The sequence below is a fragment of the Filicampus tigris genome, chromosome 15 (genome assembly GCF_054856515.1).
Source record: "Filicampus tigris isolate MCC_2025a chromosome 15, RoL_Ftig_1.0, whole genome shotgun sequence".
Lineage (NCBI taxonomy): Eukaryota > Metazoa > Chordata > Actinopteri > Syngnathiformes > Syngnathidae > Filicampus > Filicampus tigris.
In genome coordinates, this window is record NC_141231.1 from 15,065,672 (window position 1) to 15,091,796 (window position 26,125).

Below are 26,125 nucleotides of genomic sequence, written 5' to 3' on the forward strand. Positions count from 1 at the left end.
CAAATACTGTAAATACTGCAATGCTAAAGCTACACGGACACGTATGTCAATCCCGGGAAACATGCCCCGGCCTGTAAGGCACATAAATGTTGCTTAATGCCAGTCTTTCTCAAAGTTAAAGGGATTTTTAATGAGGAAAGAGAAAGTGTAATGGCACAATAAAAGAGATCATCAAATAAGCCTACATTTGATTTCCATTGCATTAAGTTCTAAAGCTGGCGTCAGTGCAAGGCTGCTCTGTAAACACTTCTTGTTGAGTGGTCTGTAGTGTAGGCTGATGTGTGCAGTGTGTGTGTGACTTTTTCACTGCTGTCTATGTCTACAAACGTGACTCTGAAAGCCGTCCCGTTGTAGGCATATGGTCTCGTATTTGACCTGATAAAACAAGCTCTTTGTTTTGGATGCACTGGTGAATTCCGCGTAAGAAAATCAGTGAAGCGGCATCATGTTGCTTAGCAGTTATCAAATCACTTCTCAGACTGTCACAATTTAAGAAGACCCTTGGTAACAGATGACTTCCCTGTAAACATCGCGTGTTCCACAACTTGACTTATTGACACTTCATAAAACCGTTGATAAATATCGATTGTGTCAACAAGTCAGGTTTTGAAAAAGACAAAGGAGGTAAAATGCAACAGGGACATCATTTATTTAATGCAACCCAAAAATTCAGACTGCAAAATGGTGAAATTGCAACAGACAAGTATGCCAACATTGATATCAGGCAACGCATAACAGAACCACTAAAAGTCAGGTGGCGTGTTGAAGGGCGGGGTAGGGTGGGGGGATCGGGGGTCTGACGGCAGGGGCGACATTTCAATGGCCAGCCCCCCAAAACTTTGCGGGCAATACACCAGACGCATGTCGACCAGAAAAATCTTCCGTCCGTACGCCCTTGTCTGATGCTCCAATCTGCATGTTCACATTTTGTGACTTTTGAGACTGATATTTTCTTGATTTTTTTCCACAAATTCAGAACTATACAATTTTAATTCTGCCAACATAAAAAGATGAATTTGTGGCTTGTATTTTCTTGACTTTGTGGGCGCTTTTTAGAATCACCGTACGTATCACATGGTATCAGGATTGAGGAAGATTTTTGTTTTTATATTTCTTCAATTCTCACCATAACGTGACATACACGAACGAGGTCAATCTGTGAAGCGGCTAACCCTCATCTAATTAAAATTATGACTGGGTGTTTCATTATTTTTACGATTTACTCACTTTGGCAAGGCACTGAGGGTAGAGAGATAACTTTGGTGAAATGCAAACATTTTCCCAAAAGGTCCACTCTGTCATTGTCCACCCTGTCAGCATTCTCCCATATTTTGCAATTGGTGTGTACATTATCTGTTTGCATTTAATTTATTTCTGTAAAAAAAAGTGCTTGACACATGCATTTCTAACAGCATCATATACTGAAAGGGGAAGTCAACGCAAACATTTTTTTTTCCAAGAATACGTTCTATGCAAGCCCACTAGTTGAAACGGGATTCTGATAAATATTGCGTTTGTGGAATAAGTGTTCATCCAATCATTTTTTGCCATCTCCGGGGGCGGCCATTTTGTCTTCTGTCGACTGAAAATGACATCACAACTGCTCAGGTAAGGACCAATCACGGCTCGGATTCAGAAAACAGGTCAGCCGTGATTGGTCGTTGTGAGCAGTCGTGATGTCATTTTCAGTCGACATAAGACAAAATGGCCGCCCCCAGAGATGTCTAAAAATGATTGGATTAACACTTACTCCACAAACGCAATACTTATCAGAATGCCCTGTTTCAACTCGTGGGAACATATTCTTGAAAAAAAAAATGCTTTGGTTGACTTCTGCGTTAAATGAATGAATAGGAGGTTCAGTGGAAAAATCTTGGATTTTTTGATGAAATGGGAAAGTTTCAAAGGTCCCTAATGGTGATGTTGCCTCTGCAGTGTTTTTCATGATGGCTGCAATTCCGCCCTGGATTTCTATTATCATTTATTTCCAGTCGGAACATTTGTTTTGAGTGCATTAGATAAGCTGTGTAGTGTCTATGACACTTCTGATAATTCCGTCGAGTGGGTCTGTATGAAGGAGAGCGCTTGAACGTTGACAAAGGAAATACAGCTTCCACTTCCTCTCACTTCCTCATTGCTGGTCCCTCCCGGATGCTGCGCTGTTAGGTTTCCGTTGGGTATGCAAGCGTTTGGTAGAGCGCCCAACGTCGACGTCCACTGGCTGGAGTCGAGGACGTAGCTGTTGACCACGGTGCCGCACGACGAGTCATCTTTACTGATGCGTGAGGAAGTCCGCTTGACGCTGCTGCTCCCCGTGTCTCGGCCATCGCCGCGGTGGCCGTCCCGCTGGCCCAGAATGTGCTGGCGGAGAATCCTCCGAAACGTCTGTCGGAACTCTCGGATGCGATAGGCGTAGATGAAGGGGTTGACGACGGAGTTGGCGTGGGAGAGGATGATGGCGATGTTCATCACCCAGATGTGCGGACGCTGGCAGCTGTCGCACAGGTAGTTGAAACAGTTGATGACGTGCACGGGGAGCCAACAAAAAGCAAACAGGCCCACGATGATGGCCAGGGATTTGGCCGCGTGCACCTCCTTATGCAGGGTGGAGCGAAAGGAAGACGACGCTTTTTCAGCGCGAGAGGGAGCCGGGGCCACCTTTTTGAGGCCCATCAGACGGAGCTGGCGCCGGGCAGCCATGAAAATATGAGCGTAGACCACCAGCATGACCACCAGGGGCAGCAGCACGCAGCCAAAGAAGTTAAAGTAGATCATGTAGTCCAGCGTCACCACTCCCTCGAAGAGGCACTCGGTCAAGCCTTCGGGGCAACTGCTGGAGGCGGCGGTGGTGGAATTCAACCCTAGTCCAAAGGATGAAGCAGATGGGAATAACTTTTATCCCAAAATTCAAGAATAAGTCTGTAGCATTGGGCTCATTTGAACAGATCTTAAAGTCCACGTCGAGTGAAAATAAAAAGGTCTTCGGAGTTTGACACACCACAGAGAAAAGTGTTTTTAACAATCCTGCCAAATTCGAATGACTAAAAAAAAAAAAAAATTCAACGGAGGCTATGAATCGTGAAAAATCAAGCCCGTGTTGCTCTCAAATGCTATGGGCGCATCCGCTGAATGTGTAAAGCCTCGCTGAGCAATGGATGCTACTTTGTCAAGCAACTCTATGATGCCTACACATCTCTATATGTTTGAGTTACGAAAATCAAAACGAGCCTCCGGTGATTGGAATCCCGCCGGGCCGTAACGGGGCTTCCTATGGTGCGATAAGAGGCGCTAGCCACCAGCTAGCGTGTTAGCTAATACGCTTCCGTTCGTCCGCAGCATCACCTCTTTGCTTGAAAATTTAAATAAGGACACAAAGGTGTTCTGTCAATTGTGGCATTCAAGGTAGATGCATTTTCAGGGCTTAGACCTACACTAGCTTGCTAGCTCACTGCATGCTAGAGTAGAAATTGGCCTAATAATAACAACAAAGTAACACGCAATCCACTGATATGAAACAAGGCGCTCAAGTTTTTATATCAGCGCACTGTGGACGCACAATGCGGAACCCATGGGAGAGCGCATTGAATTCTAAACAATTCAATCAAAATAAACACAAACGGCAACCACTCCATAAATCCCTGGTTATGTTATTCCATTTGAGAAACTCACGAGGTACAAATGTCTTTTTCATCCTTTAAAGCAAATACCTACTGCATTTGTCGATCTGCCTCGTGATCCAAGACCCAAATCAAGCAAACACGTTTTATGGTTTGATGATAACGTTTCCACACTGTTGTATCAATAACAAGGGGCGGGACTTAATGGAAAAGCATGTGAGCGTGCAACTGACCACCACAATGAGTGGATCAATAATACACACACATACTTCCTTGTCCACGCGCTTGTTGGTATTAGAGTCAGTGATGTCATAGTATTTGACAAACTGGCATGTGTATCTATTTCTAAGTACATTTTTAAACAGGTGCTCTATAAAGGCAACTGGACTTCTTTTGGTTCGTGTTCCAAATGAGATATTTACGGATGACCAAGAAAATCAACATCTACTCTTCTAACAAGGACCAGAAATCGGATGAATGTAAACCAGATCCAGCAGTCAGCTCTGATCCCCCGACCATTTTATCCATTTTACATTTCATACTAATTCCATCGGGATTTTCATGACATTATACTGAAAGTCAACCAACCTTTATTCCAGCCCAGCATTGGTGTCAGGCCGATGCCGACCGAGAGGAGCCAGCACAACGCAATGATACCCTTCGCCCTCTGGCCGGTTACCAGGCTGTTGTACCTGAAAATTTGGGACGAATACAAATGTCGTTTTTTTTTTTTTTTTCTCCATTTCTGTTATTATGAAGGCATGAGGTTACATTGCTGAAAAAATATCATTTGTACATTACGAGCCCTTGTGGTTATACCGGCATATTTTTTTCGTGTGCAACATATTCCCTGCGTATTGACACCCTGACCACTATGCTACAGCCGGCGGCAAAACCAAGCCGTTACGCAACCGCTTATGCAAATGAGTCACCTGCAGTGGCTTAAGCGAGACGGAATATCCTTTCAGGGTGGAAGATTGTTCTGTAGCTCTGGGTCAAAACAAAAGCTTTAATGAAGCACGTTTAAACAACACGAGGCAGTGGCGTGCCATTGCGAAACAACGACATTCTTAAAAGTATCACGCCTGCTTTTGATTCATGCAGCTGTGTCTCGTTTTAATGGATACCAACATTTTAAATGGTTTTGTTTTAAGGGGAAGGGAAATCGGTGGTGGGCAGCACAGCGGATTAATAGTTGACACGCCCGCCTTACAGTTCTGTGATTTTTAATTCTAGATGAACAAAGTTAAGTTCTGGTCATTATTTACATGGACAAAAGCTGCTTTTCAATCCCTACTCTGTATTGAATATAAGATACCGTACGGAAAAGCATCTGGTGGCGCCGCCCTACTTAAAAGTCGCAAACTACTTGTTCTTGCATCGTCTTACCTGAGTGGGTTCTTGATGGCGATGTATCGGTCAACGGCGATGGCCAGCAGGCTGAAGATGGAGCTCTGGGTCAACACCAGGACGAAGCAAGCGATGAAGAGGCATCCGTGGAAGTCGGCGCAAAAGCCAGTACTGGTGTTGGGGTTCATGCAAAACACATTTTAAAAATGGGCCTTTTGGTTCTATTTTTAAAAGAGGACCGACTCATTTGTACACACAAAAAAAAAAATCCTACGCCACTAACCGCGTCTGTGTACATATATATATATATATATATATATATATATATATATATATATATATATATATATATATATATATATATGTGTGTATATATATATATATGTGTATATATATGTATATATATATATATATGTGTGTATATATATTTTTATATATGTGTATATATATATATATATATATGTGTATATATATATATATATATATATATATATATATATATATATAATAGTATATCGATAGGAAAGTGGAATGATTTGATTTGATGCATTCACATCTTTTCAATCGAAACCTAATTTTCCGATCCATATCGTTTGACTCGACTTTCACGACAACAGTCAGACTGTGTGCCGTGGCACACTGGTGTGCCCCTGGATATTGTCAGGTGTGCCGTGGGAAATGATCTCATTTGTGTGCCTGTGCGGTCTAGCACATGGCAGCGTAATCATGTCTTTACTACAATGTAGTACTCTTTCATACCAGCAGGTGACAGCAGCGGCGGGTAGCTAATTGTCTTTGTTTAGAGACGAGCGAATTAGTGACCATGTTTATCCAAACAGGCCCATGTTTCACACTAAGTATCAACATGAAACATTATGATATACTTTTTTCTTTGTGTTTATTTAATTCCTATTCAAGACGTTATAATATGACGTCATTCTTCAATGTTAAAAAATGTTTATATGAACAATATTACACTTATGTTGTTAAAATACGTTTTTTTTGTTCACTATTTCAGCTGGCGGTGTGGATTTTTTCAATGAAATAAATGTGCTTTGACTCAAAAAAGTTTGAAAAACACTGCCCTACCCCACACACCTACGCAGGTGATCCCAACGATATCGCCTCTGCCTCAGTTTGAGCCAGGAAAAACCCTGCAATAAGTTCGCCCTCCACCCAAACCAACGCCAAAGCTTTCAATGATACCTGATAGTGATGGCGAAAGGGATGGCCAGCAGGCCCACGGCGATGTCGGCCGCCGCCAGCGACACCACGAACAAGTTGGTGATGCTCTGCAGGTTGGAGTTGAGGCACACGGCCCAGCACACCAGGATGTTCCCGGCCACGGCCAGACAGGCGATCGCCAGCTCCAGGCCGATGTAGACCAGCTGGTAATTCTTCAGCATGGTTCTGCTGTCCTCTTCGCCGCCTTTTTGGGCATCCCACGGCTACATTCGCGGAAGGGGCGGCAAGCGGCCACCTGGTACGTCGCCCATACCTTTTTCCCCGGCGGATTGATGACTCAGTTTCTGTTCGGGGGGGGGGAGGATTTGGCTGCCGATTCAAGGGTGGTGGTCTGGCCAGGGAAGCAGAGAGAACACAGTCTGAGCTCCTGTACAAACAACAGGTTTCCCCACTAACACACACGCACGCAAACACACACACACACATTTCAAAGTCATCTATCTCTCCGTGACAGGGGGAACAGTTTGCTTCTCACGCCGGACCAAAGCAGACAATACATCTTTTTTATTCTGGGGACGTGTTTCCTGAAACCGCAGCACACGAGTACGGTATCAATCTCGACCCTTCCCCTTTACTGATAATGACACAATAAAAATAATTCAGCGGTATGTGCAAGTTCTCGTGCTATTATTGTACTGTTTAAATTCCACTTCAAGCGGTGGAGGTGAGGTTAGAATGAGACTGTCCAGACGGCTTTCCACTCCGTGTGAAGTCACACTCCATATCGCGTATGAAAGAAAAAGTGTGAAGAATAACACGACTAAATGAAGGGATTTTAACATAAGCGTCCTGAAGGGCGCAAGGTGAAGAAATAAGAAAAGAAAAAAAAAAATCTGGAATCTAGACGTTTCGCTTTTTGAATTGCGCCACTGCTCTAAAGTCCACTTTGCACAACTTACTAATTGATCAGCATTCACATGAACACTCCTTACCTGCGTTAGGTGGCGGCTGCATCCCGCGCGCACATTTTCCATTCATTGTTGTCCTTTCACTGCCTGGTGGCCCACACGGTAAAGCCTGCGCTGATCCTAATTGACACCAACACTGGACCAAAGTCCTACTTTGCCTTTTGTTCCCACGTCAGAATCCTTCTGAGAACCTACAGGAATTGCAAAAATGCTTGATCTAGCCGTACAACAATAAAGAGGGGGGGTCAAACAAAAAGAGGCTGTGCCATTCTATATCAGCAGGAATGATGTCAAGTTACAGTACAATGCTGTGGATTCCCTGGACCGAGTGTGATGTTTTCAGGCTGCGACTGAAACTATAGTGATCGGGGGATAGCTGTCTTGTTTGTCCTCCTTCCAGATGGCTGCTTGGGCAAAAACAAAACACACAAGCTGGCGATGATCATGCAGGCTGTCGGCTTGGAGGAAGTGATAAGGACATCCTGCACATCCTGATAAAGTGGATCTGCCTCTGCGCTGTCAATCGATGTCGCCCCTCACAGCGCGACAATAAAGCGCTGCGTGTGCGTATGTGTCACTAGGAGAGAAAACACACCCATAACATGAACTCAAATTTTCAAGTTAAAAAAAGAAAAGTAGGCATGCTAATATTCCCCTCACAATGACCATATGCTGAGAAAAGTTGACTCATACTGACGAATATACAGTTTTGGTTTACTTGTATGTAAGAAAAAAAGTGATGAGTGTGAAAAAATGTAAAAAAGAAAAAAAAAAGTGGATACAAGTTTTGGTCTACTTGATGCTGACAAGTATTATAACAAAAGTAATAAAAGTTTTTACGAGAATCTAAAGTGAGTTGTGCAGGTTATAAATAATGGGAAACGTTTTGAAATGATTTATCCTAGTCTCATGTTTTAATAGTACACAACCTTAGCATTCGAACAGGGGTGTGTAGACTTTTCATATCCAGTCTATGTGAATTTGGCATACTTTTTTGATGGAATTTACCTACTTTGAGTATGCTTTTTAACACGTATTAGTATCTGCGGAATATAAACATAAACTTGTGCTACTGTATTAAACACGTAAGCACTAACAGCGATTCACAAAGTGCGGTATGAGTACCACTTGTGGCACGTGGGCTCCCTCTAGTGGTACGTGAAAGAATCACCAAATGAAATGTGACTGTGCACTTCAGTGCAATACATTTTTTAGTACAGTTCAATTGAAAATAATTTAAGGAATAAAATCTCTGCCTCCTTTTTGATGAACATTTCGGCCTGCCGTATTTGAATTTGTCACGATGGCGTTACTTGGGAAGTTTAGCATTTTTCTTAAATTTTTTTTTTGAGGCGTAAATTGACAACCACTGCAGTAGAAAGTAGGTCAGAATGCATGTGCAGAAGCGTCAGCGAGTAAAGTGCAACTCATACACTGACGCTTCAGGATTATTCGATCAATATTGACAAACAATCGTAAAAAGGGAGATGGAAACCGAAGCGGAAGAATACGCAGCTTACTGTATGTACGTAGATACAGGAGATTTTTATTTAACATTTGTGTACAAACATTGGCTGCAAATTCTTTCCAAACATGTTTGTCCTCATAGTACAGTATTACTTTGTACAGTTCTACGAGCGGAACGCCAAATAGAGAACAAGAGTCCAAAAATCGAAGGGGGCGGGGATACAAAAAGACAGTTTGTGATTGGCCAGCAAGTCCCATCCACGGATTGACCTCATTTGAAAGGTCAAAGCAACCGAAAGAAGACAAGATTGACGTGTGAAGAAGCGGAAAGGCGGCATTCTCAGAACAACACTGAATTGCAATTGTAAAGTTATTCCTAAATCACTCGTGTTCCATCTTCAGCCTGCCTCTCCCGCAGAAAACTAAACCCTTTTATTGTAGTTACGTCGTCATGTACAAAAAGTAAGCTTGAGGTTGTAGTGAGAGTGTATTGAGGAGGGGTACAAGCGGTTAGAGCGACCATAAACGGACCCCAAACAATCATTTTTATTCCCAAACTCTCCTCGAAGATGCATCCACCTCTGGTGTGAAGGAATAGCAGGGCCATACTGAAAATTAAAAAAAGGTAAAATTAAGTCACAAGAATCATTTTAGAATTATGGAAAACACATAGTTGGAAGAAAATGGAAATTACAAACGAGAGCGAAAAAAAAGCTTTTTTTTTCTTTTGTAAAAATATGACAATGATTTTAGAAAAAAAATGAATGTGAAAAAAACGTATTTACTTACTCATGGAATACGAGAAGTTTGTTAATTTGGCATTAATCTCATGTATAGGACATCATGAGTATTACTATTATTGGTATTATTATTATTATTATTGCTAGTAGTAATAATAATAACTCAATTTATTTTTTGCAATTTTTAAAACGTATTAACATTACTATTATTGAAACGTTCTTTTTCTCGTACATTTTTTTTCTTTGTCTTTTCAGCCTGGCCCAAACTAGTACAGTGGTGGATGCCACAATAAACTGAACCGCTTTCTACTTCAGGGGTCACCAAAATGGTGTCCACGGGCACCAGGTGGCCCCCAAGGACCCAATGAGTAACCCGTGGGCCAGTTCTAAAATTTAAACTCACGGGTGAGATGAATGAATGTCCTTTTGTGTTACAATTGTCAAATAATAAATACATAGCACCGCTTACCAGTGAGCTGTGTTTACTGTTAACTTAAATTTGCATTGCTGTAAATTTGGAAATGACAAAATTGTCAATAGTTCAAAGGTCAGTATCGTAGCACATGACAAGCCAGTCGCAAGTCCCCCTCAAAAGAAAAAAAAAAAAAAATATATATATATATATATATATATATATATATAAGGGGTGTGCAGTGCATCTCTCCAATAAAAGACAATTTCATACACACATATTTCGATACATGGGGTGCAACACGATTCAACAACGGTACATTTTCAATCGGAATGATGCGCTTTCAGTCGATGAACTCACATCTTTTAAATCCAAACCAAATTTCCAACGGCCCTAATTAATAGGTACCCGTGAAGTAGGTCTCAGTTTTAAAAAGGTTGGTGACCCCTGCTCTACTAAAAACCGTATCAAACAGCTCGGAAGCGTCATATACCCTTTTACACCGACAAGAAGCTGCACGTTCTTCGCACTGAACAATCACAGTGGCCAGTCTGTTGTTCAACACAAATCACTCGCAGTGGTCATAATAAGCCAGTAAAAAGGGGGCGGGGGTTTAGGGGGCAGGCAGGTAGGACAAACAAGTGAAAAAACTTCAGTCATTTCAACAGGCAGTGACACTCACAAACAAGTACACCCCCCCTTTACCTTTACATTAATTTATTCCTTCAAGATATTACAAATAAATAGACCCAGCAGACGTTCTATTCCAAGACTTGAACAAAGCTTAAATAAATACAAGTAAAAAGGCATAAAAGGAGCTAAAGTAAGGACACAGGCAAGAGTTTTACTATCCTTTCTCCCGTTTACACTTAAAGAGTTCAATTTACAGCATCATCGTGAGAATGAGGGTGGTCGTCAGGAGCTAAGACCGAGTTTTTTTTTTTTTTGTTTGTTTTCTTTTAAGGTCCTGTCTTAGTCGAGGAGAGACGTGTGGCTGTCTTCGGCGAAAAAAAGGCAACAGGGGAGTTTCCGCTGTCAGCGTCTCGCTAAAGAAAAAAAGCTGCGTTGAGGCACGACAGGGTCAGAGCGGTGTAGGCAATCGGGACGGAGGGACGGATGCCGCTGCGTGTCTTCCGACGCGGATGTTGAAACAGTGTGCGCGTGCTACACAAGGCCAAAATATGTGCTAGTAAACGACGGTGGCAACACGTAATAATGCTCATGGAAAGTGAAACTGACGGACACGCTACTGCAATTGTGCTTTCATCCACTCGGATCGCGTGACTAATTTGACGGGGCTTGTCGTACATTCACATCCTAGAACGAGCAAATTGAAGCACTGAAATGTGCGATATGTATCCATATTTCCCCTTGCTCGACAACACAAACAAGGCTGTATTGTTCATATCAATGATATGTTTACAGAGGGGGTGGGCAAACCTTTGTGCTCAAGGGCCGCCGTGGATTTTTGGAAAATGGACAGATGGGCCTGGTCTAAGATGAGACACAAAAAAATAAGTTAAAATGTGTATGAAAAATTAATTTGAAAAAACAACAACATAAATAACATGGAACCATACATATTATTAATTAACCAATTGTAGCTTCGATAATGATAGTGCACACTCTAAAAACAGTTCAAAATAACACAATTTTGGGTCAAAAATGGACCAATTTGACCCAAACTACTGGGTTGTTTTCTGCAAAAACAATCCCAAAAATGGGTAGTTTTGTACAAAACAACCCCCAGAACTGAGCTGTTCTGTACAAAACAATGCAAGAAGGTGGGTCAAATTGACCCAATTTGTGGATTGGTCCAATTTGACCCAAAATTGTGTTATTTTGAACCCAACTGTGTGTACAGTGAGTATACAATGTAGCTGGACATTTTGTCATGGAATAGACTTGTTAAGTACAGGGACAACAAAATAAAATAACATGCCTGCATGTTAATCGTGGCCTTACCACTGTGACATTTTAGTGCAAGGGGCTAATACAGGGACATAAAATTAGGTAATAATGACAAAAGAAAAAAAAAGAGATCTATTTGAATGGCTTTTAAAAGCATCAATAATGTAGACCTTGTTTTGAGGGTAAATGGGCGTGAGTGGCCTATCATAATAGTGGAAACCTATCAACTCGTGTTAGCATTAAGCGCTATTGTTAGCCGGCAGCGATTGTACAGTGGACCCTTCATGGTCAAAGGAAATCAAATTGATCCGCCATCATCATAAAACCTTTACTACCTGCGCAGTGGCATTTTAACATTCTCAACATTCACTGGAGTGTAAAATAAGTTAACCTTGATAGTATTATACTACTCGAAATAGTCCGTTTTAATGACTGCTTAAGAGTGTGTAGATTTACTTTAACTTTCACAAGCGAAGTCAATGACAGCTGCTAGCCAGTCAGCGGCTAGCTGCTAGCATTGGGGTATTCTGCTTTCTATATACTTTGATAGTAAACTGAAGTTAGGGCGGAAATTCCATTTGTCCACATAAGGTCAATGTAAAATTTTTTCGCAATGCAATTCTATTGCTCAGTCGCCATGTCTTCTGCTATTTTTAGGCATTATTAGCGTATTCAACGTGAGGAAAATAGCTTTTTTTCGACAATACCGAGTGAAAATTGTTATTTTAGATACATTTCAGTAATCCTCTTTTGTTAAAAATGGGTTGCTGCAATGGTTCAGTGCAGAATGAAATAGTCGACCACAAAGTTAAGTTTGTATGTAGATTCATTAACGCGTTACACTTAGTCACTCGCTGAAAAGTGGGCATTTCGGAGATGCGAGGATTTCGCCTGACAATATGATCCTTTAAGGTTCCACTGTACAAAACCTTCCACAAGCTACATGATCTGACAATGTGATAATGGTGCGTAGATTCATTTTTGTTCCACACATACATTCACCGGGCGTGTATATCGTTAAAACGCATTTACCACATCGGTTTTAAAAGTCAATACACTTCTCAACAGTACGGGCAGCCCGCGAGCCAAAGAAAACGCGAGTGGAGCGGAAACTGCGATACTCGAACATGCGCTTCTTCTGCCAGAGACGAGATAACGCTAAAAGCTGACGTCGTTTGGATGTGAACGTTACGGCGTTACACTCACCGCTGCGCAGGTGATCTTTTCAGGATGTCAGACACTATAAGAAAAGCTTGTGCCTTTTCCCTCCACAGCAGCATGCCAGTCTGCCACTGTAGCACAGAACGGTAGTATCGAAAACAACAAGGCTAAATTCCTGCTTATGCACCGCAAGGCTTCAAGTCAAGGCTAACCGCTAGCCGCCCGCCGCTGTAATCAAACCGTCTTAAGTAAACATAGAAAAAAAAGTCTCTTCTCCAGGATGCTGGAATAAATTACATTGAACAACTTAGATTATACCATTAAAAGAAAAACTTTTAAGATTATGTACAACAAGAAACACATGAGCAACATTTGACAGGATGTCCTATGTGACAAGGAGGAGGGAAAATTCCCATGATAGAAAATATATTGCTTCCCGGATATTTAAGCTAACTGGAGACACAAATAGAGAGAATGTTCCAAACTGCGGGCAGTGAAATTGTGGTCCATTAGGAATAATCATCTTCCTTCGATAAGTCCCTCAAGTCGCTGAATTGGACTTCAGCTACAGTACACAAGTGAAGTGTAGGCTTCGGCACGGAGCAGGAGAAGTCGACAGTTCTGTTTAACTCCCCGATTCCTCTCATCTTTTAGCTCAAATGTGCTGAGATGAAGTCTGGAAATGTTTGAGATGGACAGACACATTTTGTCAAGGTCTTGACTCGACCAATGTCTGACAATTGAGGCCCAAAACGCAACAAGTGTTTTGTTGTTGTAATTCCAAGCATGAATTGACATTTAGCTTTCGTGTGCCTAATATGGAGAAAAAGAGAGGCCATGAAGATGGAAGAAAATGGGCTTCCCAGGAACGTATGGACACACGTTTAGAGGCTCAATGGCATCCTCTTGTGGTCGGGAAAAAAAAAATCCTTCCCGGCTGCGTGAGCGGCACGGGATGTAGTCAATTCAAAAACGTACTACAGTAAGGCTCACTTGGAGCTTAAATCCTTCGGTCTGTGGCTCCATCGTGCTCAAGGTAAGCAGAGTCGTCTCTATACCTCCGTGGAGAAGAGGATGCTCTGTCGTTTACTGTCTGGAGTGGGGATCGTCTCCAACTGGAGGAAATACAGCAGCACCTGGACCTGCAAAATGCAGTTTGTGGAAGAAAAATGTGAATATTTCATGGAAAATATGAGCACAGAGGCAAAAACATTAGAAAGACATATTTTCTAAAAAAAAAAAAAAAAAAAAGAAGTGGATTAAGGGGTAAATAGGAGAAAAGAAAAGTTGAATGTAAAAAAAATGGATTGACGGGATTTTATTTCTGTTACAATTAAAAAGTTGCATTGGTACAAAAATGTCAAAAGGGTATTAAAAACGTGGCACGAAAAAGTCATACAGTTATGAGAATAAATTTGTCATTTAAAAAGAAAAGTCATCAAGTCACAAGAAAAAAAGTTGTGCTGTCATGAGGCTAAAGATAAATTTGAAAAAAATGTCATGGAAAACAAGTACAGTGGTAAATTTAGGAGAGTAACATTGTTTGGGTCAGGATGCACCGATACCTCTCAAGTATCCATACTTACATTAGAGTACTCGGTGATAGAGTACTGATAATTGATCATGTGTTGCAATTGTGATGAAAATGTGTTTACCAGTAATTTTAGTACCAGGTACTGTACAGATGAACAGTATCAGTATCGGTGCGACCCTAAAAATCGTTAAAAGGAAAAAGGTGTAATCAATGTTCAGCTAAATAAAGTAACCAATAAGAAAAAAAAAGTAATGTTAGCAGAAAAAAATACCGGTAAATGGTACAAAAATGAAGTTGTATTATAAAAATAACACATTTAATGGGAAAAAAAATACTGCTATGCAAAAAACACGCGCAATGATCCAAAAAAGAAAGTTGCTATGTTACAAGAAAACGAGTCATAATCGTTTAAAATTGTTAGAAGTGAATAAACCATCCCAAAATGACGTTGAAATGTTAGGGGCAAATAGGCAAGTGTGATGTTTAGTTTTTGACTATGTAACTGTGCGTGACTTGTAACTAAAAAAAAAAAGGAAAAAAAAAAAAAAAAAAAAACGAGTTCAGAGCTTCTCCACAAGTGAGGAGATAAAGCGCCGAGTAGGTGGCTGACCTGCGCCATCACCTCCAGGGACCAGCTGTCCCCCATGCTGATGGGCTGCGTGGGGTTCGTCGGGATCTTGCTGTCCTTTTCGGCGGGCCTCAGCAGAGTCGGGCCAAACACGGTGGCCAGGTTGTGGAGGGACATCTTGTTGACGCTCTCCTTCTCTGCCACCCTGACACAGAAGCAAGCAAGACACAATGTCTCTCCAATGCGACGGACGGGAATGCATTGGGCTGGAATCAGACAACTGATTGCAGCGTAATTTAAATTCAACACATACAAACAATTACTACAATTTAGTATTTACTATAATTCAGTTCTTTGCATATACAAAGTCCTCCAACAAACTTTTTTTTTTTAAGAATATTCTCTATGCAGGCCCACTAGTTGAAAGACGGCATTCTGATAAATATTGTGTTTGTGGAATGTGAGTTAAGCAGCAAAATCCATCCATTTTGAGCCATCTCTGGGGGCGGCCATTTTGTCACTTCTGTCGACTGAAAATCACATCACAGACCATTCAGGGCTCGGATAACGACCAATCACGGCTGATCTGTTTTCTGAAGCTGAGCCGTGATTGGTCATTACCTGAGCCCTGAGCATTTCTGATGTCATTTTCAGTCGACAGAAGTGACAAAATGGCCGACACCCGAGATGGCTAAAAAGGGCTGGATTTAGCTGCTTAACTCGTATTTCATATTAATCATATTGCCTTGTTTCAACTAGTGGGCCTGCATAGCACATATTCTTGAAAAAAAATCTTAGGATTGATTTCCCCTTTAAAATAAAAATTTGAAAATCATTTCGTAAGTAGGCTTACATACGCCGAACCTTAATTGTTGAATACACTTTAATTTTGATGAATGAATTTCTTTGCATTTCACAGAATTCCAATTCTACTTCCTACAATTTGAATTTCAATTGCAACTCTGCTTCCTGTTTGCCACCGCGATTCAAGTTCAAGAATTGAATTGGAATTCAGGGCTTATTCTCAATTGAATTCAGAATTTCTGACCCTGTTATGTGTTAAGCATCAACAAAACCATCAGGTGTTTTGAATTTTTTCGAATGACACCGAACTCTTTTGTACCTCTTCAGGTGGTCCAAGAGGAAAAGGAAGGTGACCAAGTTAGGCTCCGGGAGGGACAGCAGTAGGTTCAACATGCAGCTCTCCTTGGCGACGCTATCGGACAGAGCTGCGGGAGACAAGCCAATCACAACTTAACCGCGTTTTTTTTTCGCCTCGGTAATCGAACCAAATTGACCGAAGGCCAACGCACTGATGCCGCCTGCAAAATTGGGGTAGAGCTCGTCGGTGAATAGCGGCTCCGGCAGCTCTCGGAAATACAGCTTCAAGGTCCCGGCGATTGCGTTGACGTCCATCTCGCTCATCATCACCGAGACGTCTTTGTGATCTAACAATCGCGGGAAGGCGACAGGCTCGCGTTGGGCAGGGACACTAACGACGCGTTTCCAACGTGAACCAGGTCTACTGTACTCACTGGTGTCAAAGGCCGTCTTGAGGGCCTGAATATCGGTGGCCACTCCTGAAACTCGATAGATGCCCACCTCCTCCATTCCCCTCCTCTCGATTTCCTCCAGGCACTGCCGGACTATGTAGGGCACCTTGGAACGCTCTCGTCTGGATGCAAATAAAGAAAAATAAGGAGAGGCGTGACCCAGCGCGGGGTCCAAAAGGAACATCTCGCCACAGATTGCTTGTTTTGCTTCAAATGAAGAAATCGGAATTTGGACCTGCGGAGTAACTCCAACCCAAGATTGGGATTTTTTTTGTATGATTAGAGGAGCTTCAACGTGCGTGGCAAGCAAACTCACTTGGTCACAGTGGAGATCTTGACTCCGAACACACCCATGGGTTTCCGCGAGGGCATCCTCTTCAGGCTGAACTCACGGCTGGTGAACTTCATGGACAGTTTGACCTCAATCTGTCGCAGCAAATCAGGACTTGCGTCATAAATAACAAAACAACAGAAGGGGTACGCTTTGCTCGCTTTTCTGCCAAGTTCCGATTGGCTGCCGGGGTGCACTGAGAGACGCGAGAACGCAGAATGTAAAAGATGGAGAAAAGTCAAAAAGAGTTTTAATGACGCACCCCGTTCATTGGAATGACGGTCCTTTGCCAGTCTTTTCCTTGGAGGGCCTGAGGATCCAGCTGAGTGGTGGGAGCAGATATGAAACAAAACGTGTCAGCATTGACATACAACATTTTCTAACTAATTCATCGCAAAATTTCCATAATTGATCGCGATTAGTCGCATTTTTCAACCACAATTTTTTACGAAGCTTGGAACCGATATTTACTCGAGAAAAATCTTGGAATTAATGTGGGGGGGGGGGGAAGTACTTTTCAATTCAAAGACTGTTTTAACAGCTTTCTTTGAATACGATTCTTTTCCTGTAAAATACAACAGTTGAACATTACACCAAAGATGTACGACTGAAATGGTATTTGAATTTGGCTGTGCAAAGTGTGCAAATTATTTTGGATTTCTCCAATGAGCCATCAAGCGACTTTTTGAAAATAAAACTAAATAAATACAAATAAAAGTCCATCTTTGCGACAGTGGCTCTCTCTCTCTCGACGCTGCTTATTTAGCGTCCCATCTGCTCGCACGCAAAGCTGACTCGTGCTTTCAACATTTTTGGAACACACAATCATATTCTTATTATTATGAATGTATTTTGTTATGCTTACAATTACTCAATTTACTTATAAATGTATCAAAAAGAGACATCTAAATAAAATTAAAAAAGCATATTTGGGCATTTGTGGAGTGAATAGTACTTTTTCAAGAGGAGCATACATTACAATATTAGGAATCGCCTGTGTCAGCTGGTTTTTCTATTGTTCCACCTCGATGGTGGTGACGGTGATTATTTTACTGTCTAAAAGAAATGACTGTTTCTTGGTTTTCTACAACCACAATGCATTTGACCAATCCGTCTGTAAAGCAGCTTTTTTTTTTTCCAAAGGACAAACTTATTGCTGTGATTTGTGCAGCATTTTTCCTGATGTTGGGATTTGCGCAGATCATTGTGCTTGGAATGACATCATCTATAGAGTGATTGTGTGACAGGAGAGACCATTAGATGGCGCTGTCATTCACACTTTCAGCAACTCAGAGCCTGCATTGGTGTGCAGCTAAATTCTATCCGATATCTCAAATCATTTTCCCCTCTTTGTCGATGCAGACATTTCACGTAGTCAAATACAAAGCACTCAGCTTGGGATATGTCAAGTATTACAAACGTAATACATTTTGCTTCTCTCCCCTTTGTTCACGTATTGGCTATTATTCTACAAGCTTGTGTCATCTTACTTTTACTGGTGTCATTTCCTTCTGTGAGGATGCTTTACTAGAATGCAAGAGCGAGATGAGACGGCTCAATGTGGGAGCTCCGCCAAATGAAATCCAAGCCTCTTGTCAATGATTCTATTAGAAATACTTCTGATTTTCCTGCTCCATTGTAACCCGAAAGAAACCCGCTTATTAACATTGGAATTATGCGCCGTGAGAGCAATTTCTCTCAGTCCATCCGCCCCCGAGTGTCCTCTCATTACATAATGACGGCAAAGTGATCTAATCAGACAATTTACGCTTGGTTTAAGTCATTCACAGGACAATAACGTGGATTTCATGCTCCGCGGCAGCGGTGCAGATAACTGCCTGTAATGAGTCATGCCGGCCCCGGCTCTGCGGAATAGAAGGTGACGTCATGTCATACCGGGATCTGTCCTTTCCCCATGATGCGGTCCATGCTCTCGCCGTCCTCTTTGTTCTGCTTGCTCTTATTGTAGCACTTCTCGTAGCAGAGCAGCCGCAGGGTCTGCGAGCCCTCCAGCTCGATCTCAAACTCCTGCCGAGGACAACAAAATGCATCTGTGAGGCCGAGGACAACAAAATGCATCTGTGAGGAAAAGGTGTTGTGTGTAACTAGATTGGTAGGTAGGTAGGTAGGTAGGTAGGTAGGTAGGTAGGTAGATAGATAGATAGATAGATAGATAGATAGATAGATAGATAGATAGATGATAGATACTGTATAGATAGATAGATAGATAGATAGATAGATAGATAGATAGATAGATACATAGATAGATAGATACATAGATAGACATAGATAGATAGGTCGCAAGCTAGCTAGCTAGATAGATAAATAGGTAGCAAGCTAGCTAGCTAGATTGTGGATAATATAGATATAGATACTGTAGATAGATAGATAGATAGATAGATAGATAGATAGATACATAGATAGACATAGATAGATAGGTCGCAAGCTAGCTAGCTAGATAGATAAATAGGTAGCAAGCTAGCTAGCTAGATTGTGGATAATATAGATATAGATACTGTAGATAGATAGATAGATAGATAGATAGATAGATAGATCGATAGATAGATAGGTTGCAAGCTAGCTAGCTAGATAGGTAGCAAGCTAGCTAGCTAGATTGTAGATAGATAGATAGATAGATAGATAGATAGATAGATAGATAGATAGATAGATAGATAGATAGATAGGTAGATAGATAAGATTTCATATCTATTTATTAAAACAATTCCAACTAATGATATTTGTCAGTCAGCCGCACTGTACTATTAGCGGTTTGTATGTCTGCATCACAGTTTGGGATTCAAATCTCGGTTATGGCATTTCTGTGTGGAAATGTTGCATTGGACATCTTCCTGAGCGACATACAAAATCAGCATGACGCCCACCAACATTCCCTTGTAATTATTTCGAGAGAGCCCTCTGCATATGGTTGGCACATGGCGTTGGTTCACTTCACATTAGGACAGATGCGAGTCATCACCAGCAGCTCCTCATTAGCTGCCATTACTTCCACTCTGCTGAACAAACTCCTCCGAGACATCGGGCCCGTGACGGCCAAACATTTCACCGCAGATGCCCCGAGCAGCTGATTGTGTCTGACCTCCCACATCCAGCTGTGCCACGAACGCGAATGTCCGCTATGGGTGTTATATGTTCGCAGGGGCTGTGTATGCTATGCTTGGGTTATTTTTTACTTTTCCTGTGAGATGAATGTCACACCATGAACGTCAACGGGAACTGCAAGGATAGAACAGTAAATGATATGACGCCAACAATGGACACCATTTGGGTAGTGAATGGGAAAGGCGGGTTAGAAAATGATGGAGGTTGTGTCCCATTACTTTCGTCCACTATGGAATTGTCCAAAATATCCTTGTTAAGATAAATAATTATGATTTAGGGGCAATTTAGGGGGTTTAGTCCAACCTTTAAGTATTTTTTTAATATGAAGAGGTTTGCCCTATTTACTTTTGTCCAATTAACAGAAGGCTGCAGTATGCCAGTCACTCACCTCGTTCCATTTGGGTTCAGTGGTGTATCGATACACTCTCGTCTTGGCTTTATTTGAAAAGAAGCCGAAAGAGTCCACCTCCAATGTGCAATAGAGATCTGCAAGAAATACATTATACGAGCACATTATTTTCTACGAAGTGGTCAAATGTGTCTCTTCTAAGACAGGCGGTCATAAGGACGATTTGATCATGGTGGTAAAAGTAGCAGACTAACAGTTAAAGGCGGCATTTATCTTGAACCTGAGTCCTCGGTCAAGCGAATTAGTCAGAACTTAACATTAATTTGATCTGATCTGTTTGGTTTTGCCTGTGTGACTCACTCAAGCTCTGTTTGAGGCCGGAGGCAGAGTGGACGATTACATTCAGGAACCCGCAGAGACCCGGGGCTTCATCCTCTGGAAAAACAGTCAGAGAAGAGAGAGAGAGAAAAAAAAAAAAGATACAATAAACAGAAAAGAAGGATTAGAAAAACATGCCGATCTGTGTTTGTGCTGGAACTAGATCAGACACGGAAGAAGATTGGGCGGGGGGACGGGGGTGATGACATTCCTGCAGTGTATCAAACATTTGGCTTGACAATTATTAGACTGAAGCAATTCGATTCAATTTGTCATTTTTAATATGTTTTGAAAATAGGAATTCAGTCAGAGTATGCCGTCTTATTTGAATAAGCAACTTCAGTTGGGTAAACAGCAACAGCAAGTCCCTCACCTTCTTTATTGATACTAAGTGGGATGTGATGGACCGTTTGGAGCTTGACACACGAGTTGGTCAACATTTGGAGCTCCACGGATGTTAAGGAAGCAGCTTTAAAACCTTGGAAAGAAATGATCAAAAGCATTTTAGAAGGACATCATCTAAAGATCAGCCAGTATGGTGGGTTGATGGAAAAACTGACATTTCTTCTGCTGCTCTTTGATGAGCTCCTTCCACTCGGCACGCTCGTAGTCGGACGAAATGAGGAAGCTGTAGCTCTGAAATGCCGCAAAATTTATTTGTAAGGACAGGCGCGTAGTGACATATCTTGCCGAAGAAACGTCAACAGGCAAATTTCAACAAAATGAGTCAAGTCTGAAGGATATGAATGAGTTAGGGCCACACAACAAAATAAGTTGTAATTTCATGAAAATAAAGTTATTATTATTATTATTATTATGGGTCATCAACCACATAAGTAAATTATGTTATACGTTGATTGCATGGAAAAGAAAATTAGGTTAGAATGACTTTGAAATTCACTTCACCTGTTAAAATTTCATTTTTAATGTTGCAATATTATACATTCTCTAATAACACTTCTTTTTTATCTCAATAATTTGAGATAAAAAAATATAAATAAACAGGAAGGGTTTGCAGATAGAGCCCTGGGGGACACCAGTAATCACTGGCAAACGCCAAAAATAAGGAGAACATACAGACAGAAGCAAGTTGAAGAACGTCTTTACCTTGCCGCTCTTGTTGTAGACTCTGAGGTGCATGCTCGGAGATGTTAAGAGCAGCAGCGACTCCTGCTCGGAGAGTTTCTTCCTGAGGCGGTCTATGACCTTTGAACCTTTGTTGGCTCTCTGAAATGACGTGAAAACATATTTCAGCATGCAAGCTTGAGCTAAACACCCTCCTTTCTTCTACAACCCTTCTGGTTTACCTTTTCTCTTTGGAGCTCACTGCGCAGGTGCGAGATCTTCACCTTCATGGCATCCAACTCTTCATCCGGGACCTGTGGGATGGTGAGGGGTTCGGCCTCCTCTGGCCCCTGGAAGGTGAGCTCGCTTAACGGGATGTACCACTTGCTGTCATACTGTTGGTTTTTACTGTAGGATGAAAGAGGGGAATCTGCTGTAATCTTAGTCATGTTTTGCAGAGGATAAAGAATGCATGCCTGTATCGATTGTTAAATTATCTGTTTAAGTGTGTTGCTGCACCATTTATGTTCAAATAACCAGAGCTTATAAAGCGTTATAACACTGCAACACCAATGCTATTGGTTAGCCTGGCCACGACCATTTCCCATTATGTGTTAGCATTGAACTAGTGGACTTAAAGGTACTTAGTGGTTCTTTTAAATACACAATGTGTAATTAGGGACAAGAAAAGTGGCCACCATCTTTGTGGAATTTTCTAAAATAACAAAAAACAAAAACATGGAATAAGCAGTTGAAATGTAAAATTCTTGACTTTGACCTTCTCAGAATTAATGACGTCTTCGCACTAATTAAATTACGTTTTCAGGGCAAGTGGTGCCCTTTGAAATGTCACAGTCATTTTGACGCATCAATTTGGAGAATTTCCGTCCATACGAGGCTATCGGTGGATATTCTTCACTGAAACTTTACAGCCAACCGGGGAAGACCAGATTTACTACAGGCGACATTGCACAAAAACGTTCCCAAAAAAAAGGCAATTTTTTCACGACACACAACCCTTACTTTCTCTGGAAGCCGTCACAAAATGTTCTAAATTCTTGCTGCATTGTATTGAGGTTGAAATGTCCACTTTCCAAACACACTGTCCTTTTTGGAAATCTTGTCACAATGCTGTTTGCTTTATGTTGACAGCAAACTTTAATTTGGTAATTTGGTATGTTGTGTTTTCAAGCTGTGCTGACGTGGATGAATAATTTCTTTCAAATCTGTCCGCTTATTTCTCTTACCCTGCAATTTGTTTTTTCAGTTTGGCGCAGAGCAGCAGGTCGGTGAAGAGGAAAACGTGTCGCAGTTTCCTGGCTCCCTCCACCAGCTCTACCATGAAGCTGTCCTTCAGTAGCTGGCGATTCTGTGGATTTTAAACAATGACACACTCACAGGTAAATACTCTTGAACGCATCATTATCTCTACTTCTCATAAGAATCAAAAAGCACAAATAGGATTTTCACAACTTGTTTTTAATGAGCGCAACATGCGACACACCTGTCTTAGACAGAAAAGAAACAACAGAAAAGAAACAACAACAACAAAAAAAACTAGCTTCCTAGTAATTAATACAGTAATTTATATGATCTAATTCCTCGATGAATGTTCTATGAATGGTGTGAGTCAGAGTCGGGGAGAGAGAAGAATGAAACAAGGTATGGAGAAGACGAAAAAAAAAACATTTTTTTTCGGCCGTTCTGGTCACCTCACTGATGTCAGACTATGTAATGAGGCTGCAGTACTAAACTTGATCGAAAGAGGGCGGTGATGTCAAGATAAACGTTTTACAAGGATGACTAACAGAACCTAAGTCCACATTTCAGCGCTTACAATATAACATTCATGTTTTCAAAGTGTTATCAAGCGGCTACACGGGAAGAATTAAAAGAAAAAAAAGATAGAGAATAAACATGCAGTATGTTTATTTTAATTACACGTTGAATTTTTTTTGTTAATCCATGCTGAGCAACATGTTGATTTTTTTGTAATATTTTTAAGAAAAACGTTTTTTTTTTCTTGCAATGTTTTGCTGCTTGTCTCAGGAGTGGTTACATCATCATCTTCATTTTAGTGCCCCCCCCCACGATGCTGCCCCCCCACCCCCTCCTTCAAGAACACATAGTGTCACCGCCAGAACATACTGAAGAGCATACGATGTGTCTGTTTTTGTTTATGAAAGCAAACAGCTGACAAAAGAGCTCCACCGCAGAGTTACCGCCTGAGGGATGATGGGAGGTAGGCTTAGACAAAGAGAATGAGCATCATCATCTTTGGATACAGTGGCCATCTTCTGTCGTCTATCATAGAAAGAGCAATAGGGCTTCCTGCTTTGACAGCAATAACTGTTCCAAGTAAAAAGAGCAGAAGGAAAATCTGATGAAGATCTCTGCTTCAAAAAAAAAATATCAGCAGGACTCCCTTTGTTTGACCCCAACACACCATAGACGGGGACAAATTATGGAATTGTTTTTTTTTTTCATGCCTTGTACACAATGTAATCTCAGTTTCCCTAAGATTTTTTTTAGGCCAACATTTTGTACCCGTTTTCATACAGTTGAAAATTGAGTGTTTTCTTCTAGGGATTGGAACGGTGTCGTCATGGATGTATCGGGTATTTTTGATGCGACCGTTTTTTTTTTTCCCCCAACTCAGACATGCCTTGTCTCTGTGTTTCCTCTGTCTATGCTTCTGTTAGCTTTATATTTTGTTAGCCGCATTCAAGTAGGGTAGGACGTTGCTGTGTTACGGGATTGCAGCGCATCCTCGCGAGGGAACGACACTGGGCGTCACCTCGTACGTTCATCCGAAGCATTTCAAAGCATTACAAAGTTCCTTGTGCGTATTTATCAAGAGCGGCTGCTCAATAAGCCACTTCGCTCGGACGTGTAGGAAGCCCACTTTGACAACGCATGATGTTCGCGAGAGGTGACTTTCAAGCCGCTTTGATCAAGAAAACAAGAAACACCGCAGAATGCAAGAAAGAATGTGTAGCAAAGGAAACGCGGCAGGCGAACACTCCACGGCGATCTCCGGCCAACTGTTCCGCATGCTACAAACCCTGTCGTCAGGGTAACGAATTCCTGACTCGCCACTGGCCAGGCAGTTTATGGTTGCGGTATGCAGTCACTCACATCCTTGAGAGAGTAAGACTGCAGCTAGCATTTCTAGATTCAAGTATTCTACCGACTATCCCATCAATTAATCGAGTAATAAGTGTTAGTTTCATCCACTTCTACTGCAGTATCTGGGATTTTTGAGTGTGTCTGACTTTAAAAGGTGGGGCCTGGACTGGTGAGTGACGTGGATGCCAGTGAATGAGCGCTAGCTGGCTGATAGCCAGTTTTTGTTGAGCAACTCATCGGCAGCTCGTTTGTTCAATAAAGCAACCGAAAGGCACCGGTGTATGTGTCAATACTTGATTTGAGTTTATATGTTGTAAGTAGCAATGGTAGGCTAGGTTAAATGAGCTAACATCAATATATTACCTTGTGTTGCTTATCGTAGACAAGCTGTTATGGGACACAATGCACGTTAACTTCTTTGCTAAAGCGCAAGTCAGTCCAAACATATTTTTTTCAAGAATATGTTCCCAGCAGGCCCACTAGTTGAAACACGGCATTCTAATTTTGCGTTTGTGAAATACAAATCAAGCAGCAAAATGCACTAGTTTTTAGCCATCTCTGGCGGCGGCCATTTTGTCTTCTGTTGACTGAAAATGACATCACGACTGCTCACAACGACCAATCGCGGCTGACCTGTTTTCTGAATCTCAGCCGTGATTGGTCGCTGTGAGCAGTCGTGATGTCATTCTCAGTCGACAGAAGACAAAATGGCCGCACCCAGAGATGGCTAAAAACGAGTGGATTAACACTTATTCCACAATCGCAATATTTATCAGAATGCCCTCTTTCAACTAGTGTGCTTACATAGAACGTATTCTTGACAAAAATATGTTTGGGTTGACTTTTCGCTTTAAGCGTGAAAAGAAAGATGACAAACTTTGGACATTCTCTGTCTTTTCCTCCCGGCTCGCCGCTCAACTACTCGCAAACATCGCGTGTTCAAAAACAAAAGGGCGGTTGCGTCGACAACAATAAGCGTTGACATTTCGTCGATCATGTGAAGACCGCCAAAGGCCATACTGATCTACGGTAAGTTTTGAACTTAGCTACCTCTAACATTTGTGTCATTCAAGACTGATATGGTTCCCGCTTTACCGCAAAGAAGTAATCCCTGAATATCTGAGGAAGACTAGGTTGGATGAAAAGAAAATACCAATGTGCCAGATGGAGCCAAATCTTTTGATCCACTAACAAGGCTCCGGCAACAGACTTTATCTTGATATTTTTCTCTAAGTGGTGCGTGTAATAATTATTTTGAAGACAAAATAAATACCTAAGCAGCATTTA

At 41.6% G+C, this 26,125-nt stretch overlaps 2 protein-coding genes and 1 long non-coding RNA gene across 7 annotated transcripts in view; 1 reads left to right on the forward strand and 2 right to left on the reverse strand.

Moving 5' to 3' along the window:
* Nucleotides 1-1,712: 1,712 nt before the first annotated feature.
* adora2ab (adenosine A2a receptor b) lies at nt 1,713-6,406 on the reverse strand. Its single transcript, XM_086053111.1, has 4 exons — nt 6,174-6,406; nt 5,007-5,138; nt 4,206-4,309; nt 1,713-2,861 (listed from the first exon to the last, which is right to left on the reverse strand). Exons 1-4 carry the CDS (start codon nt 6,371-6,373, stop codon nt 2,035-2,037), a joined length of 1,263 nt encoding a protein of 420 aa, XP_085909237.1. The 5' UTR covers nt 6,374-6,406; the 3' UTR covers nt 1,713-2,034.
* A 2,240-nt stretch (nt 6,407-8,646) lies between these two features.
* The window catches only part of bcr (BCR activator of RhoGEF and GTPase), an 81,758-nt gene continuing 64,279 nt past the window's right edge, over nt 8,647-26,125 (reverse strand). Inside the window, exons 9-25 of one of the 5 annotated variants that reach the window (XR_015089783.1) lie at nt 22,957-23,078; nt 21,952-22,117; nt 21,752-21,871; nt 21,205-21,280; nt 21,018-21,122; nt 20,627-20,701; nt 20,306-20,403; nt 18,694-18,825; nt 17,060-17,119; nt 16,783-16,892; nt 16,449-16,588; nt 16,227-16,361; nt 16,037-16,142; nt 14,956-15,118; nt 12,857-13,953; nt 11,180-11,233; nt 8,647-9,195 (exon numbers count right to left, since the gene is read on the reverse strand). Coding sequence is in view for 1 of the 5 variants with exons in the window: in XM_086053110.1 (XP_085909236.1) it covers nt 13,864-13,953; nt 14,956-15,118; nt 16,037-16,142; nt 16,227-16,361; nt 16,449-16,588; nt 16,783-16,892; nt 17,060-17,119; nt 18,694-18,825; nt 20,306-20,403; nt 20,627-20,701; nt 21,018-21,122; nt 21,205-21,280; nt 21,752-21,871; nt 21,952-22,117; nt 22,957-23,078 (1,698 nt within the window). In the remaining 4 variants the exon portion in view is untranslated. Of the gene's footprint in view, nt 13,954-14,955; nt 15,119-16,036; nt 16,143-16,226; nt 16,362-16,448; nt 16,589-16,782; nt 16,893-17,059; nt 17,120-18,693; nt 18,826-20,305; nt 20,404-20,626; nt 20,702-21,017; nt 21,123-21,204; nt 21,281-21,751; nt 21,872-21,951; nt 22,118-22,956; nt 23,079-26,125 lie in introns of all 5 variants that reach the window. The other 4 variants (XR_015089784.1, XR_015089781.1, XR_015089782.1 and 1 more) reach the window with 4 other exon arrangements.
* LOC147135715 (uncharacterized) lies at nt 21,675-25,072 on the forward strand. The gene is made up of 3 exons (XR_015089785.1): nt 21,675-22,066; nt 22,977-23,109; nt 23,896-25,072. It is a non-coding gene; the product is annotated as an uncharacterized LOC147135715 (long non-coding RNA).

Coding starts and splice junctions, on each gene's coding strand:
- adora2ab (XM_086053111.1), bottom strand. CDS start 6,373: ATGCTGAAGAATTACCAGCTGGTCTACATCGGCCTGGAGCTGGCGATC. Junction 5,139..6,173: donor CCTTTCGCCATCACTATCAG/GTATCATTGAAA, acceptor CCCCAACACCAG/TACTGGCTTTTGCGCCGACT. Junction 4,310..5,006: donor GCCATCAAGAACCCACTCAG/GTAAGACGATGC, acceptor CCAAATTTTCAG/GTACAACAGCCTGGTAACCG.